The following is a 15,818-nucleotide window of genomic DNA, read 5'->3' as shown; positions in this document are numbered from 1 at the left end:
GGTGACTTGTAACATTAAAAACCCACAGCATAAAAACTCATAAAACCTCACCCCCTCCTCCAAAAATGCTTACTATTTTTTTTTAATGATTTTAATTTGTAAACCAGCTTCAGGTAAAATAGCTGTTGTAGAAATTTGATAAATTAATGTCAGTTTCACAGGTAGTCCTTGTTTAGTGGCAATTGGGAACTGTAACTTGGTCATTAATTGAAGCAGCCGTTAAGTGAAACCACAACTGTGCCTATGCTTTTACTTCAGCTATTTTTTTGCTTTATAGGCCTGCAAACATTATATATGTGAGTATTGGTTGCAAATTTAGTTTGTCATCACTATCATAATTGTGAATAGTTACTAAATGAGGACTGCAGGCATTACTTTTACATCTATTAGCTGAATTTAACTAATACACAATGTAGTCCTTGATAAAAAAAACTTTTATTGGAAATATTACGTTATAAATAAGTTGTTCTCAAGCATTTTCAAAGGTATTTTATTCTTGCTTGCTTTAATTGCTTCAGTTAATAAACATTTATTCGCTGGGACTAGGGTAATTGGAAGAATTGAACCCCAAAGTGTAGATTCCTGGTTTACATAAGAAACTTGGACAGATCTTCCTTGATTTCAGCTTCATCCCAAGGCCCATGGATATTGTCTTTGAAGAGTTGCAGCCTAATGAGGCAGTAAGGGCACAGACATGAGATGGCAATCAAAAGGAGGGCAAAAAGAACAGTGCCAACGCTGGAAATGGTTAATAGTCCCATTAAGGCAGATAAAGCAAAGAGTAAGGTAGCTATCATGTAACAAAGGGGGGTTTGAGCTTTGATCTTCTTCTGTAGCATAGGCCATAAGGCAAATATCTGGATAGCAAATGTCACCATGACAAAGGCATGTAAGGACCGTGGTAACCGTGAGGCTAAGCAGACTGAAGCAAAGATGGCCATGTTGAGAGACAGTGTACTGGACACAATCGCTGCATTTGCCCCATAATCATAAAAGATCAGATGTCCTAGGAGCATAAGGGCAGACATAGCATAAATTGTATCAGTGCTGACAGACTCAGTTAAGGTCTTCAGGACAGGAGAGAAGCCATAGGTGAATGCCACAAATATCACAGAATTCTTCAGATCTCCCCATCGTGTCTGGCCACTTTGATTTCTTTCTATTCCTGAATCAATGACATCAAAGAGTACATAACCAATCAGGGAAGCAATCAAGCCAGCTCCAAATAGCCACTGAGGAGCTAACAGGTCCATATCCATGTACCACCAGATGACAACGAAGACACAGACGCTACATAGTTGTTGTATCACCACTCCAGATTCAAACACCACTGCCCAGTACTGATACTTGCGTGCATGGATATTCTTGCGCAACTTCTCTAAGAAACTTTGATCCACATAGTTATCAGGAAATGGCTGTCTTTTGTACAACACTTTCTGCCAACGTTGCCTTCCGGTATGTTCCAGTTGGACACAGAGTATATTTCTCGCCATTGCCTCATAGTTCTTCACAATATCATGTTATGATGGAGTTCATATTATCTAGAAACAAAATAATTTACCAGTGGCTTGATAGATAATTGGTCACCACATATATAAACAATTTTCAACAATTTAATCAATAAAAATGTTCTCATGAGGGTTGATGGTTTGATTATACCACTTGGTACTCATAAGGCACATCAGAAAGAAAGAAAAAATGCAAGGCTCTTTGGAATTAGAAACCATCTTTTTTTATGAAACTGATTATCTGTTACATTTAGAAGAAGAGGGAAGAGACAAGTTTTACTGTTACACAACAATCTTATTTGAAATTGTGATATTTTCTGGCTATGAAAAATTTCTTTGACCACCACTATCAATGTTTGTAACACCGGTAATTAGTGCACAGAGACTGCACTTCTTACTTATGTGTTTTCGTTTTATGAATAGTTATTCCCAACCTATTCCTTGTATCTAAGGGATTTGTTGTCCCAATTCACCTTACGAATATTAGATTAAGAAAGCAATAGCAATAGCAGTTAGACTTATATACCGCTTCATAGGGCTTTCAGCCCTCTCTAAGCGGTTTACAGAGTCAGCATATCGTCCCCACAGTCTGGGTCCTCATTTCACCCACCTCGGAAGGATGGAAGGCTGAGTCAACCTTGAGCCGGTGAGATTTGAACCGCTGAACTGCAGATAGCAGTCAGCTGAAGTGGCCTGCAGTACTGCACCCTAACCACTGTGCCACCTCTTTCTCCATAAGAAAGGTTATTTTAGAAGTACCGTGCCCTTTGTGCAACTAATAAAGGTGGGATAAAAGTAAGAAATTTAGCTAGTTGCTCTTCTTGTTAGTCTGATTCTACAGTTTCTCTGGCATCATTTCCCCCAAGCCTGCAACTGTGATAAGAGTTCTACTTCTGAAACATTTGAGTGGAGGGTTACGAGCCAAGGTGGCGCAGTGGTTAAATGCAGCACTGCAGGCTGACTGCTAGATCAGCAGGTCAGCGGTTCAAATCTCACCGGCTCAGGGTTGACTCAGCCTTCCATCCTTCCGAGGTGGGTAAAATGAGGACCCAGATTGTTGTTGGGGGCAATATGCTGACTCTCTGTAAACCGCTTAGAGAGGCCTGAAAAGCCTATGAAGCGGTATATAAGTCTACTGCTATTGCTATTGCTATACTATGCGCCATTCGGTAAACACTGCAAAATTAATTTCTGTTGGTACACAATGAATACTCTAGTACCAATGTAACGCATAATTCGCCTTTTGAGAAAGGCAGTACTAAGACTGCACTCAAGACAGATGGGAAACCATGGAATAAAGAGGGGTCGTTGTGGTGCAAGGTTTCATTCCGAGTTTCCGGGCTGGAGTCGCGCCCTGCTGCCCCCTGCAGTGATTTTACTTCTTGAACAAATGCACTTTCGTCCTCTCCATGTTAAAATAACTATGCTGTCGTTTTTTCTGTAGTTAGTACTGCAGATCCCAGCTATCGCAACGAACCAGAACAGAAAAAAGGGAGCTTCTTAAATAAATAAATAATAGTACAAAAACCGACCCTCCCTTACCTTGGCTAAATTGCGTATATCGGAAACGGAAGTTCTGTTTTGACGACACATCCGGCTGGGGAATAGACGTTGGATTCGTGTTGCCCTCTGCTGGCCAATTTATGATTTAAAACGTTTGCAAGCCGTTTTATTACTGGATTTGCTGCTCGCAAGTCCTTTCGAATACGGGAATTGCATCTGCTGGAGAGGGTTGCAAACATATTTGAATATAAAAGGGATTGCGTGTTGTGACAGACCTGGATACACACTTGCTTGGGTGTACATTTTATTGAATATTATGGTCCTCCTCCCCCCAAAAAAGCAAACCCAAAACTTGCCCAACTGAACTGTAGGCAAGATGGGCTTTCAGCGATTATTCCAAATTGGAACCGACTCTCTCCTAAAGCCTGGTCTTTAAAACATTCTTCGGCATAAAAATATATCATACCTCAAAAGGTACTATAGTATTCTCTGACTGAGGATTGCAGATATATACAAAACATGGCCTATAGCTACTATTTGGGTGAGGAGGGTAGCTGCAGTGAGGGAGACTGAGGATCTAGTAAAGGAAATTTGAGGAAGCTTGTGTCAAAATATTTAAACCAGGTTTCAGACTGTATCAGCATTCAGCACTCTAACAGTCCTCAAGAAAGAAGGTTCCAGTTGGACATTTTGGAATGGAATACACTTGTAACTGGGCAAACTGGTTTGTGTTAAATCATATCCTGCAAACTGGTTTGTGTTAAATCATATCCTGCAGCAATCAGAATATTTATTGAGTGAGTTCCTTTTGGCATACTGTAATCAAGACAGACTTTGCATAAATATGTGTACTACAGAGGCTACAATTTTAAACATACTTTATAGAAAGTATAACATTTATTTCTGAGTTTACATAACTATGAATTTACATCAGAAATTTCAACAGAATATATGCTATGGGAAATGTCAGATCTGTTATTAACAGGACTCCTTTTATTGTGAGTAGATTAGGCTCTTTAAAGTGAGTTGTGAAAGATCTGGGGAAAAATAAGGCTGATGTTTTTCAATTTATTGCTGAACAGAGGCAACAAGGTCCCTGTTCTCCCATCTCAAACAAATGGCTTAAACTATCTCATTCAACAGCAACTACTACTGAAGCTTTTCCAGTGCTCTGGAGAACTGGGGATAAAACTTGGTTTGAATTTAACTTAAATTGGAAATATAAGCTGCCAGATATCTTATCAGAAACTGTATTTGTAAAGTTCCAACTGTGGTACTTTTAAAGAAGAAAACTGACCTGCTGGATGACAACTCATAGGGACATAGACTAACTGATGACAGGGATTTCAAAGTCCATTTGTTCCAGCAGATAAAATCACAATTCATTCAAGTTACTACATCATACTAGGTCTGTACTATGACCCCATAAAATTAAAAAAATGTGGGATGAATAATAGTTTTGTATATGTATAATTTAATGAACAGCCCTGGCAGCAGTATACATATAAAGAATCCAGAATTCTAGTAGTGATGCAAACATAGTAAACCAAATAGCCCAAATTCTTCATCTAGCACAAGGACAGCAACCTAAAGTCTCTATATAATGTATGAATGATATCTCTGGCTACTGAACAACCATTTCCCACTACTTTAAAGCTGAAAGAGGTAGATTGCAGCTATATTATAAAAGAGGATTAATAAAATGAATATTTTTTACAGTAATACCCCAATATCACTCTTCAAAATTAAGGAAAAATACAAAATACAAAGCTTCACTTACCTATGAAGGTTAAAATACATAGCTTCACTATGATCTGACCTTCTCTTACCTATGAAGGTTGGGTGACCTAATCATTAAAAGGTTACCCATCTTTGACTCAACTATTTTAATTAAGACAGTTTAGTTTTTAAACTTTTACTACTCCAATTTTTAGAGAAACACTGTACTAGTTTATTCATTATGATAGCAATCATTCTCAGAGTTGGCTAAATAGTATCTTTTGCTGTCTTAATTGATTTTATCTTTTAATTGCCTTAATTTATTTTAGGGATATGAGTGACATGATAGATGTATTCCAGTATTTAGAACTAGGGGTGATATGATAGATGTATTCCAGAATTTGAGTGTTGCCAGAAAGAAGAGGGGGTCAACTTATTTTTCAAAGCACCAGAGGGCAAGACAAGAAACAATGGATGGAAACCAATTAAGGAGAGAAGCAACCTGGGATTAAGGAGAAACTTCTTAACAGTAAGACAATTAAACAGTGCAACAGCTTGCCTTCAGAAGTTATGGGTACTTCATCACTGGAGGTTTTTAAGAAGAGACTTGTCTGAAATGGTATAGGACCATGATGGCAAACCTATGACACATGTGCCAGAGGTGGCACACAGAGCCCTCTCTGTGGGCACATGCACTGTTGCCAGCTGCTCTCCTGGTTCTGGTGCATGCGCCCTGGCCACCTGGTCTTCTGGTTTCCAGTGCTCCGACACACATGCGTTCCGGTTTGGACACTTGGTGCCGAAAGGTTTCGCCATCACTGGATAGGATCTCCTGCCTGAGCAGGGGTTTGAACCAGAAGCCCTCCAAGGTCCCTTCCAGTTCTATTATGAATTTGAATTTAGTCATGGTTGTGATGGCTAACCTTTTCATCGCTGTGTGCTGAAAGTGTGTGCGCTATTGCACACACACATATGGCAATGTGCACATGATGTCCCCTGAGCAACCCGTTCCATGTGTGCCTCGCCCCTGCATGCATGCATGCCCCCCCCACATGCATGGTAGAGACCCAAAAATCAGCTTGTTGGCGGGAGGCGCGCGCACATGCACCCTTAAGCTGAGCTGGGGCGACGGCTGGCGTGCCTGCAGAGGCCTCTGCGTGCCACCTGTGGCATGCGTGCCATAGGTTTGCCATCATGGCTCTGTCATATCAGTCATATCTTATGTGTGGATATTCTGTGAAGCTTGGATCCTCCTTGGTTCCGCTTGGATTGTACTGTCCTTGTGAACATCTCCTTTCATACACACCAGACTTTGTTTTCCACTTGATCTTTTACTTTAAAAAAATCCCAGAAGTTAGTTTACTGAAAAACAGTGTCAGCCTTAGGCATAGAATAATCATTTCCACAGATTTTTTGCTCAATACACATCCCAGAAGTATTATTTAGAAAGTAAAAACTGATGGGGGTCTGCAGTCCATTATTCTCTTTTGCATGCATGCTCCCTGCCTGGGGGGGGGGGAAGGAGGGGGAGGAAAAAAATAAACAACTAGGAAATAATTTGAGAAGCTAGAATAGAATGTTCTACTCTGTTAAATGGGTGTTTTGTGACTAGCTATGCCCTCTAGAAAAGAGACTGTGCCAATAAGCCTTTTGGTTATTATTTGTGAGAATTCACTTAATACGCTAATTTCTCAATGTTCCTACTTGCCAAAAATATTTGAACATTCTTGCAGTGGAATACTGTTGTTTAAACTGCCTAACGATACTTATTTTTCATCAAAATATGTGAATGTAATATGGCATGTGTGGAATTTTTAGTTATATTAACAAAGGTAGGCACTATGCAACCAGTTTCATCTTAGAACTCATCAGACATAAGTATACAGATGTTATTTATAGGGTTCACTTCAAATCCTTTACTAAGAATTGAACTCATAGACTTTTGCACTTTAACAGTACAGTTAAGTGTCCATATTTGCAGGATCTATATTCATGGATTCATTTTTTCATTCACAAAATTTATACTAAAAATCAATGCAACTGAAATTGACTAGGACACCTTATGATTTTTGTGTGTTGTCGTGTCAATAAAGTTCCACAGATATACAAGGAAACAAGAAACAGATCAGAGGCAATGCAAAGTGGTATGATTTTTGTGTGTTGTCGTGTCAATAAAGTTCCACAGATATACAAGGAAACAAGAAACAGATCAGAGGCAATGCAAAGTGGTGGAATTCCTACTGCTAAATTTGTGACTTGGATACATCATAGCGTTCCAACAAATGGAGAATGAACTGTTTATTTGCATTTAAGACCAGCACAAAGAAAAGGTACAGTGAACATAGGTAAGATTTTGCTTAAGGCGATTGTTCTTTACAACAGATTTAAGCACTTCTCATACCAACAGCGCTGTAGAAAACGCTACCATTGCCAGTAAAGGCTGGTTCCAAAAACTGAAGCGGTGTTATTCACTCCGTAAGTTTACAGGGAAATCTGCTAAAGGCCTATCCTGTGCAACTCAGGGTGAAATTTGTCAGCTTCTCATGTTTTAAATCCTCTGTAAACTAACCCAAGGTCCCTGGGAGTGGAGCAGCATAATAAACTTAATAAATAAGTAAATTGTGAATATGGTAAACAGACTTGGCCTGTTGCTGGATCTGAAGAATGCAACAGGATTCAAAAAGCCCACAAAAAAAGAAATCTATCTCGTCCTCCCTGGTAGCAATTCTAATTTCCACTTAGACAAAATGTTTAAAACAAGCCAAGAAATTGAATTGGTCCCCGATGTATCAAAAGATCCATTTGCCTCGTACTTTGCCACAATATCTTTTAAAAAAAAAACCACGAACCTATCAGCTACCTTTCAACCCCTAACGTCAAATGAATTGCGTCCCCGGCGTTGCTTGTAACCACGCCCCTGACGTTATCAGAAAGAGAGCGGATTCCTAGAGCAGAAGCCAATTAGTTATCGTCTTTTAGAGAAACGTCACTGCTACAGCCGGGCGGTTGGGCCACGCTCTTCGGAGGAAGTTAGGTGGGGCTTGGGTAATTTTTCAGTACGCAGGCGCGGAACGCTCGTCGCGTTCTCTTCCCCTTCCTTAAGGTTTCTGTGGTCGACGCGTCACATTCTACCTCAAGGCGACGGCAGACGAAGAAGACGGGCTACTGGTTTAGTTTGGGAAAAGCAGCGGGAGAGTGAGGGGGCTGTGGACGGCTGCCGGCGCGCCTGCTACCATCCCGTCCCATGAGAAGTCCCTCCTCGGCTTGCCCCTGTCTCGTAATCAACAGCAGCAGCCACCGAAAGGATGCGTCGCTACCCCCTGGCCCGAAAAAGTGCACGGAGGAGACGATGAAGGAGGTGCTGCCCCGTCGCCTTCTGATACTGGCGGCCTCCTTCCTCCTCAGTTGCTTGCTTGGGTGAGTGATTTGACCGCCCGGGAGCCTAGAAATGGTCGGAAAGAGCGTGATAAGTCTTTGGTCTCGGAAACTTCTTTCACATCTGCGCCCCTTGTTTTTTCCGTACATAATCGAACAGCGATTATTTTAAAACTTCTCCTTGTCCAGTTCTACATCTTCTAGTTCCTGGAGCGAAATTTTAATTTAACCAAACTTTATAGTGTCTATTTTCGGTATGTGCCTCAGAAGTAAAGAAAATGCCTGCCATCCTTTAACTTCTGCTTGACCAGGTGTTACGTTGAAACCAGACTTTTCCTTTCCAAATCTCTCCATGCTTATCAGAGACCAATCCATATGGTTTAAAAGGCGTGCCTGATTTTATAAGAAATTAAATGCTTGGAAATAATTTCTCGTTTGGAATACACTTTTTAAAGCAAACGAGTGCTGTATGTAGCAGCCTTTTCCAGTCAGGTGCAGTCCTGCAGTCTGCCTAAAATTGATTGCAGTCATAGATATCACATGTCTGGAAGATACTCTCTATTCTTGACATACTCTTATTCTAAGTGGAGTGCTTATCCTAAGTGTAGTTTTTTAGAAGTGTGGTGACCATTCTGTGCAAAAAATATCTTGAGAACAAACATATAAGTTTTACATTTACTTTTTAAAAAGTCTTATAACTTAGATTTTCTAATTTTTCCAAACTGTTGTAAAAAAAACCAAAGTCCAAGTCATTAAAATAAATATTTTAAAAACCACGTAAAATTGGATTTACCATTAAAATATTATGACAATATATAAACAAGACACCATATTGATTGGATTTTTAGTATTGGTGAACGCCATTTGAACTTACTGTTAAATTTGAGAGAATGGGAAGGGGTATTAAAAGCAAGCTTAGTACTTTAAATTGGGTCTGGAAATAAACTGGCAAGCTATATGATGACACGAAGTGATAAAGTAGACATCATCGTTGTCTTTATATATAACAATTTTTATGGGAGCACATAGTTCAAATTTCCAGATTAATTTTAAAAAGTAGTCCTATATAGAGGACATGAAAATAATTGTCATAAGGCCATGAAGCAAGATTGTTCATCCAGATAGGGTCAGAGTGGATACCAGTCTTAACTGGTAAAAGCTCTTTAGACCAACTCAATGATTAGCCTTTTCATTGTAGAATTCAGAAAAAACCTCAAGTTGTACTTGATTGTTCAAACAGAGTGCAATTTCCCTTTGATTTAGAAGGGGAACTGCACTCTTTGAACATCAGATATAATTAAAAATATAACAACAACAACAACAACAATAAATGGTACTAGTAGTAATAGGAGCCCTTGGAGCAATACCCAAAGGACTGCCTAGATTCATGGAGATTTTGAACTTATTAAACCTGAATATTCTGACTTTGCAAAAAATCACCTTACTCAGAACTCAGATGTTACCTAAGAGGTAACAAGTCTTAGGTCCTTGGCTAGGATTTGAACTGTTAAGTTTTTACCAGTCTTGAACTCTGAATTGAATTGAAGATTACGTCTTAATAAAATTGATATTGCAATACCAGGTGATGCACGAATTGAAGAGAAGCAGCTAGAAAAAAATAACAAAATATCATGATTTGCAAATTGAAGTTGAGCAATTATGGAGGATGAAATCAATGATTGTACCAATAGTAGTAGGAGCTCTTGGAGCAATACTCAAAGGGCTGCCTAGATACATGGAAATCCTAAAGTTATTAAATCTGAATATCTTGATTTTACAAAAAATTACCCTACTCGGAACTGTTTATATACTCTAGTGCTACCTTAACAGCTCTTAGTTCCTAGGTTAGGTTAAGTTTTTACCAGTCCCAGACTGTGAATCAAATTGAAGATTAAGCATAGTAATTATTTTTATTGTTATTATGTCCAGAATAATCAAGTGCTACAGCCACACTATGAACTTGTTTTGACTCTAGCAATCTAGTTAATTTAGTAATTTAGACAGAATAAAACGTGACAAATAAATTTTAAAAAGACCTTTCCTATGCACTGGTTCATCTGCCTTCCTGAGATGAATATGGGTGATAATGAGGAGAGATAACCATTAAGCTGCCTTGAGTTTATTAATTTGATTTTTGTCCTACCTTTATTACTTTATTAATCAAGGCTGTGAACATATATAATCCTCCTCCCTTCTCCTCTTTTCCCCCCAAACAGCAAACCTATGATGTGGATTGGGATGAGAGTTATTGGCCCAAAGTCACCCAACTGGCTTTCATTCCTAAGGCAGAACTAGAACTCATAGTTTCAGGTTTTTAGGCCAGTAACTTCACTACACCAAGCTGGCTCTTGGAGTTCTTGGAGAAAATGCAGGATAGAAATGTGTCAGATAAATTGACACATTTATCACACATAAATTGGATACCATCTCTCTATTGAGATGGGAATCACCATTAATTTCTTGAATAAAATATGTTAGATTTTATAATTGTTCCAAATCATTGGGTTATGGATCAGTCTCTTTCTTAAATAAGAGATCTCACCATAGTCTCCTTGAAGTCAATGGAACCAAAGCATCCAGTGGACTTTTGCAGTATAATGAAAATCCACCAGGATTGCTAAAAGACAAACAAACATACAAGTTTTCAAATGATATATTAAACTCAATCATGATAATTGAAACACTGTAATTCTGTGATAGGAATGTTAAAATAAAGTTTTGAAGAGAAAGCAGATCTTGTGTTGGTCAAAAAGACTATTATTAACAAATGAAGTGTTTTCTTTATATGGGTATTCAAAACAGGGAATGTACTTTGCTTCCAGCACCACTTGAAATGTTTTGCCAGAATAGTCAAGCTGGTTGTATTCCACCAGAATAGTTGTTTGTTGAAAGTATATGTCTTTTGTTTCAAGTTCAAAAATCCTTTTAAAAGATTTTAGTATGGTTTGGAACTGGGCCGTGGAAGTGGTGGGTGAGTGTGTGCGCGCACGCTCTAATTGCACAAGAGGCAGGCTTGTTTGCCCACTGCTGGAGCGGAACCATCCAACCCTCCTCCTGCTGGTCCACAAAGCTTGAAAGGTTGGGGAACTCTGCAGTATGGTTTTCCATGATGAAGTTCTGTTTTAAAATCAGAACAAAATTATATGTTTTATTTTGATCTTGAAACAGCTCTAGGATACACTACAGATACTTTGCACATTGTATCTTGTGCCTTATTTTTTTTTTAAAAGTTTTTATTTTTAAACAAACATAAACAAATAAGACATGTAACATAAAAACATCTGCCATTACGTACAGTGTGTCGATTGGTTACAAGGTTTTTGTGTATCCTTTCCATAGTCATCCCTTAAACTTTATATAAAGTCACATATTGTCAATCAAGTATATTTGTATACATTATTATTATAGTACTTCATTTGTTTCACTATCACTATTATTTCTTCATTTCAGCATATTTCATTGTTCATATCATCAATCTAATATATATGTATACAATTATGATTATTAAGCATTCATTGAGTATAGCTATTATTACATCCTTTTTATGTAAAGCATACTAAATTTAAAGTAAATTTATATTATGGCATTTCATTACATCATCCTGAACTCATCCAATGGTGTTACATCTTTGCATTCTATTCTATATAGAATTGTTTATCTTTTGTAAAAAGGCTTTTCCACATCATCTCCATAGTCCTCACTTACAATTTATATAAAATTTCCTATTATCAATCTATTATATATATAAATGCATTATTATCATTGTTAATCCTTTATTTGACTATAATTATTATTACTTTGTCTTATATATAATACTCAAAGTTTAACTAAATTTAACTTAATTTTATTGTGACATTTTATTTCATCATCCTGTATCCTTCCAGTAGTAGTGCCGTCCAATATCTCTTGCCATTTGTAGGATCTGTATTCTAAGTGTTTTCTTGATAAATCTTATGTGGACTTCTCTTGGCAACTTGTTATTCATTGCATATCTTGTAAAGAGTCGAAACCCTCCATCTGTTCCTTCCATTAGTTTGCCTTTGGTTATCACTGGTGTTTCTGCCAAAATTACTCTCATAGTTTCTGCCAAAGTTTCTCCCCTTTCTTCATCTATGTTTTGAAGTCTGAGATAGAGTTCCAGCTCGCCGGCCTCTCCTTTCAGTGTTCCACACATATCATTTCCCTCCACTCTCAATTTGCTGTCAGTGTCAACAATTTTCTTATCACTTTGTTCATATTTTTCTGCAATTTTTTGAGCTCTATCCTCAAACTTCATCATTGTTTTGTCAATATTCTCAACCCTTCCCTCCATTCTGCAGCCGGAGCAGAAGGAGGGATGGTGGGCAGCCTTCTTGGCTCCACTTCGGCTTTGATTTGGGCATTCTGCGCTTCTTGTACTGCTTTAGCTCGAGGTCCAGTGCTATGGTCATCTGGTATGAATCATGCATCCGCTCAGGGACTCCCACAAGATTCAGGCTTGTAGTAGTTCTTGGTCCAGGCCTTCCTTGAAATGGCAGACCAGCAGTTGGTCTGGCAACTGCCTCAGCTTACTAGCCACTCTGCAGAGCCCCCGAACATACTTCTTCGCTGGTCAGCCCCTCTGCTTTAGGTCTTGGATTTCCACTTTGATGTTCCACAGCTCTGGCGCATCTTTGTCATGGAGCCTCGTCACCTACTCATGGCTTCCCCCTCTAGGTTGGTGGCCACAGCAATCACCATCACAATGTCTGATGGGTAGACTGGGGCATAGCGGTCTAGTTTAGACCATACCTGGTTAAGGAATAATGCCAACTTCTCTGGGTCTCCATCAAACATGGCCTTTATTGGTGGCATGTCTACCAAGGGAGGACTTTCCCTTCGGCTCAGGCTCACTGCCTTGACTGGCTGGGGAGACAGGCTGGCTGCTCAGGCTGCCATGGTTAGGCTTGGACTCTAGTGGGTTAGAAGCGGCTGAGCCACCCAAGCCGCTGTAACCACAGGCACCCCAGGTTGGTGCATTGATTCCACTCCTCAGGTTTCTATGTGGTGAAATTTTTCCCTGAGTTGCTCTTCTGATGGGCTGTGTAGGGCGGTTAGGTACTTCCATTCCCTGTGTTGGTCACACTCTGTGGTCCTCTTTGCCTTCTATTTTGGGATGAGGGTGGCCAGCGATTGAGGAGACCTCTGGGGGAACTTTGCTTTGCATACCCTGCGCCAAGTCTCCCTCTCCACTTGATAGAGGTCCTTGGAGGTTAGGGTGTCCTTTTGCGTTGCTAGCCTTTTGGTCCTTTCCACATGGACCTTTGGCCTGGTCACCAGTGGAAGGATTGTCCCTCTTGTCTGGTCTGCCAGCTGTGCAGCCCCGCCTGGGTCAGCACTAGTGTTAGCAGTTGCTTTTCCCGTCTTCATCTTCGATATTCCCTGAGTCTTTTCCATCCTCCTGGTGTTGGGTAGGCGTCTGGGGCTCAGAACCCCGGGACATTTAGAAGAGTTGGTTTAATGTTATTGTTCCAAGTAATGGATGCAACCACTCTTGAGACTAGAATCCTCAAAGATTCTCTTTATTGAGTATATCATATTGGCACAGCTCTGAAGGAAATCCAACTTAAATCTTTCCTGTGGTTTCAGTATAATTACATAGTCCCCTCCCAAAGTATCACAGGTCACGTTGACCAATTGGGTTAATAGGCGGGCTCTCCAGGCACTCCGTCCCTGACCTTAGCTGTTGCCAGTAGAGATGACCTTGGAGAAAACACTCTGTTGTGTTTAGTAAGGCATTCCAACCTCAACCCCCCTTCCCCCAACTGTCTGTGTGGCAACTGAGGAACAGAAAAATGGCTGCTACCAGGTTCGGTTCAAAGTTGACATTGTTTTTGTTAAATTGCAATTCTGATTCCCCCGAAATTTATACTGGTAAATGGGGTTTGTTTGTTTTTTTGAAGCAAAAGAACTATATAAATTGAAGATAAAAGAGAATAAATTATTTAGCAATGATAATACACTGTTCTTGTTTCATCATAGCACCATCTTTTTTGTGAATGCATTTCAGTCCATTTGTATTTTAGATTATTTATTTGTTTATTTAACAGATTTCCCAGCTGGCATGTCTTTTGTCAAGAGAGTCCTGTATCTGTATCTTTGCATTTACCAAATGAGAACACTCACTTGTCAAATGTGGATGAGAACATCCAAGAGAAGGTAAACATTTATAGGCTATATGGAATTATTTTAGTGCAACTTATTAATGAATTAATGTAGCCACTTGGTAAAAAACTATAAAAACAGATACAAATTTTGGTGGTATATCAGTGTTTTAATTAAATAACAATAATAGCCTTAATGGAATTTATAAATATATGCAGGAAAATAAAAGCAAAAAATACTTTTCTAAAACTGAGTTAAAGGTTTATAATTCATTTGTTTATTTATGTTAAAGAATTGCATTTTCAGCTGGATTTTATGAAAGAACTTTCTAAAGAACTTTGCTCTTGGTGTCCCTCTCAAGTTTTTCTTGTGGACTGGGGGAATAGGAAATAGTATTTTTATATTGTACATTTCCTGGAGCATCGTTGAATTTTGTTTTGAAAAAGCACAAACTCACATGGCTAAAATAAGAGAAGCAAGACTAATATTCTGAGATTAATGCTGCTTCGGATATAACTCATTTTATTTTATGAAGTCATTCCAAAAATTATTGCTTGGTTTAAATCAGCTGATAATTTTAAAAGAATAAAATGCTAGTTCTTGCACATTTTTTTGGAAAATTATATTGTATTGGAGAGAAGTCTATAACTGCAGAAGTGGTAATAGTAAAACCATGTACGGATTTATATTGTCAGTTATTTTTATCTTGTACTCATGAAGTTATTGCAAGTTCAGCTCTGAAATAAGCAGTATGAAATTAAAATAGCTAACAAACTTTAATAATGTTGCTGTTAGTGGTATAAGATCAAAGAGTTGGTTATTCAGGGTATATGCTTGGTTATAGATCAAAATCTGTAGAATCAGAAAAAGGATGTTGGCATTTGATTAAATGCAGAACAGTTGATTAGCACATCCTGATCCTAGGGTTTAGCAAACTTTGTACGCAGCACAATTTGATATAGATAAGCAGTGTGGCTACAATTTGGAGGGTGTTTTGACCATTTGAAATGTTTACTTAATGTGCAGATCAGAGGGATCAGTCGCAGATGCTTTATACCCATGGGCAGGTAAATCAGTAGTAACAGTGAGGAAGAGCTAAGATACCATACTATAATATTAGCTTTGATACTGAAATGTTGGCCTTGAGAGGCTTTAGGGGAAAAAAATGTCTATCCAAATCCAATTAAATTGTGAATCCCAAATTTAAACTATGTAAAGGAAAAAAAGAAACCTTTTAAAAAGTTTAAATATATTCCATTTCCAAGTTTGTATTTTTATGTAAATGGCAATTGCATTCAGTTGAATATGTTTTTATGTCCTCTAACTAGGAGGATACTGATGGATCACTTGGAACATTGCCTTTGCAATATATTGATTCCACTACAAGTATTTATTCTGAAGATGATTCATCTGAGTCTATAAAGGATAAAATGGTACGTTTTTTAACCAGTATGCTTAGAAATTATTTTACCAAGTACTTGATGAGTTTTGATAATGCAAAATAGAATTGAATTAGTGTGATATTGATTTAATTACTTCTGGACCAAAATTGGTGCTGATGAATTGAATCTAAGCCAGCCTTTTATATTA

The 15,818-nt window shown here is 38.5% G+C and overlaps 2 protein-coding genes across 7 annotated transcripts in view; one reads left to right on the top strand and one right to left on the bottom strand.

Moving 5' to 3' along the window:
- Positions 1-415: 415 nt before the first annotated feature.
- PIGC (phosphatidylinositol glycan anchor biosynthesis class C) lies at positions 416-3,133 on the bottom strand. Its single transcript, XM_014071148.2, has 2 exons — positions 3,051-3,133; positions 416-1,541 (listed from the first exon to the last, which is right to left on the bottom strand). Exon 2 carries the CDS (start codon positions 1,491-1,493, stop codon positions 588-590), a length of 906 nt encoding a protein of 301 aa, XP_013926623.1. The 5' UTR covers positions 1,494-1,541; positions 3,051-3,133; the 3' UTR covers positions 416-587.
- Positions 3,134-7,836: 4,703 nt separating this feature from the next.
- SUCO (SUN domain containing ossification factor) overlaps positions 7,837-15,818 on the top strand; it is a 96,811-nt gene continuing 88,829 nt past the window's right edge. For 3 of the 6 annotated variants that reach the window (XM_087726576.1, XM_087726579.1, XM_087726575.1), the window contains exons 1-3: positions 7,837-8,147; positions 14,174-14,282; positions 15,557-15,661. In XM_087726576.1, coding sequence (XP_087582702.1) covers positions 7,975-8,147; positions 14,174-14,282; positions 15,557-15,661 — 387 coding nt within the window. In that variant the 5' untranslated portion in view covers positions 7,837-7,974. The remainder of the gene's footprint in view (positions 8,148-14,173; positions 14,283-15,556; positions 15,662-15,818) is intronic. The other 3 variants (XM_087726578.1, XM_087726577.1, XM_087726581.1) reach the window with 2 other exon arrangements.

Source organism: Thamnophis sirtalis, unplaced genomic scaffold (genome assembly GCF_051295495.1).
Source record: "Thamnophis sirtalis isolate CommonGarterSnake01/CBP01778 unplaced genomic scaffold, rThaSir2_p1.2 scaffold_12, whole genome shotgun sequence".
Taxonomy (NCBI): domain Eukaryota; kingdom Metazoa; phylum Chordata; class Lepidosauria; order Squamata; family Natricidae; genus Thamnophis; species Thamnophis sirtalis.
This window is presented reverse-complemented; position numbering and strand designations above follow the sequence as displayed.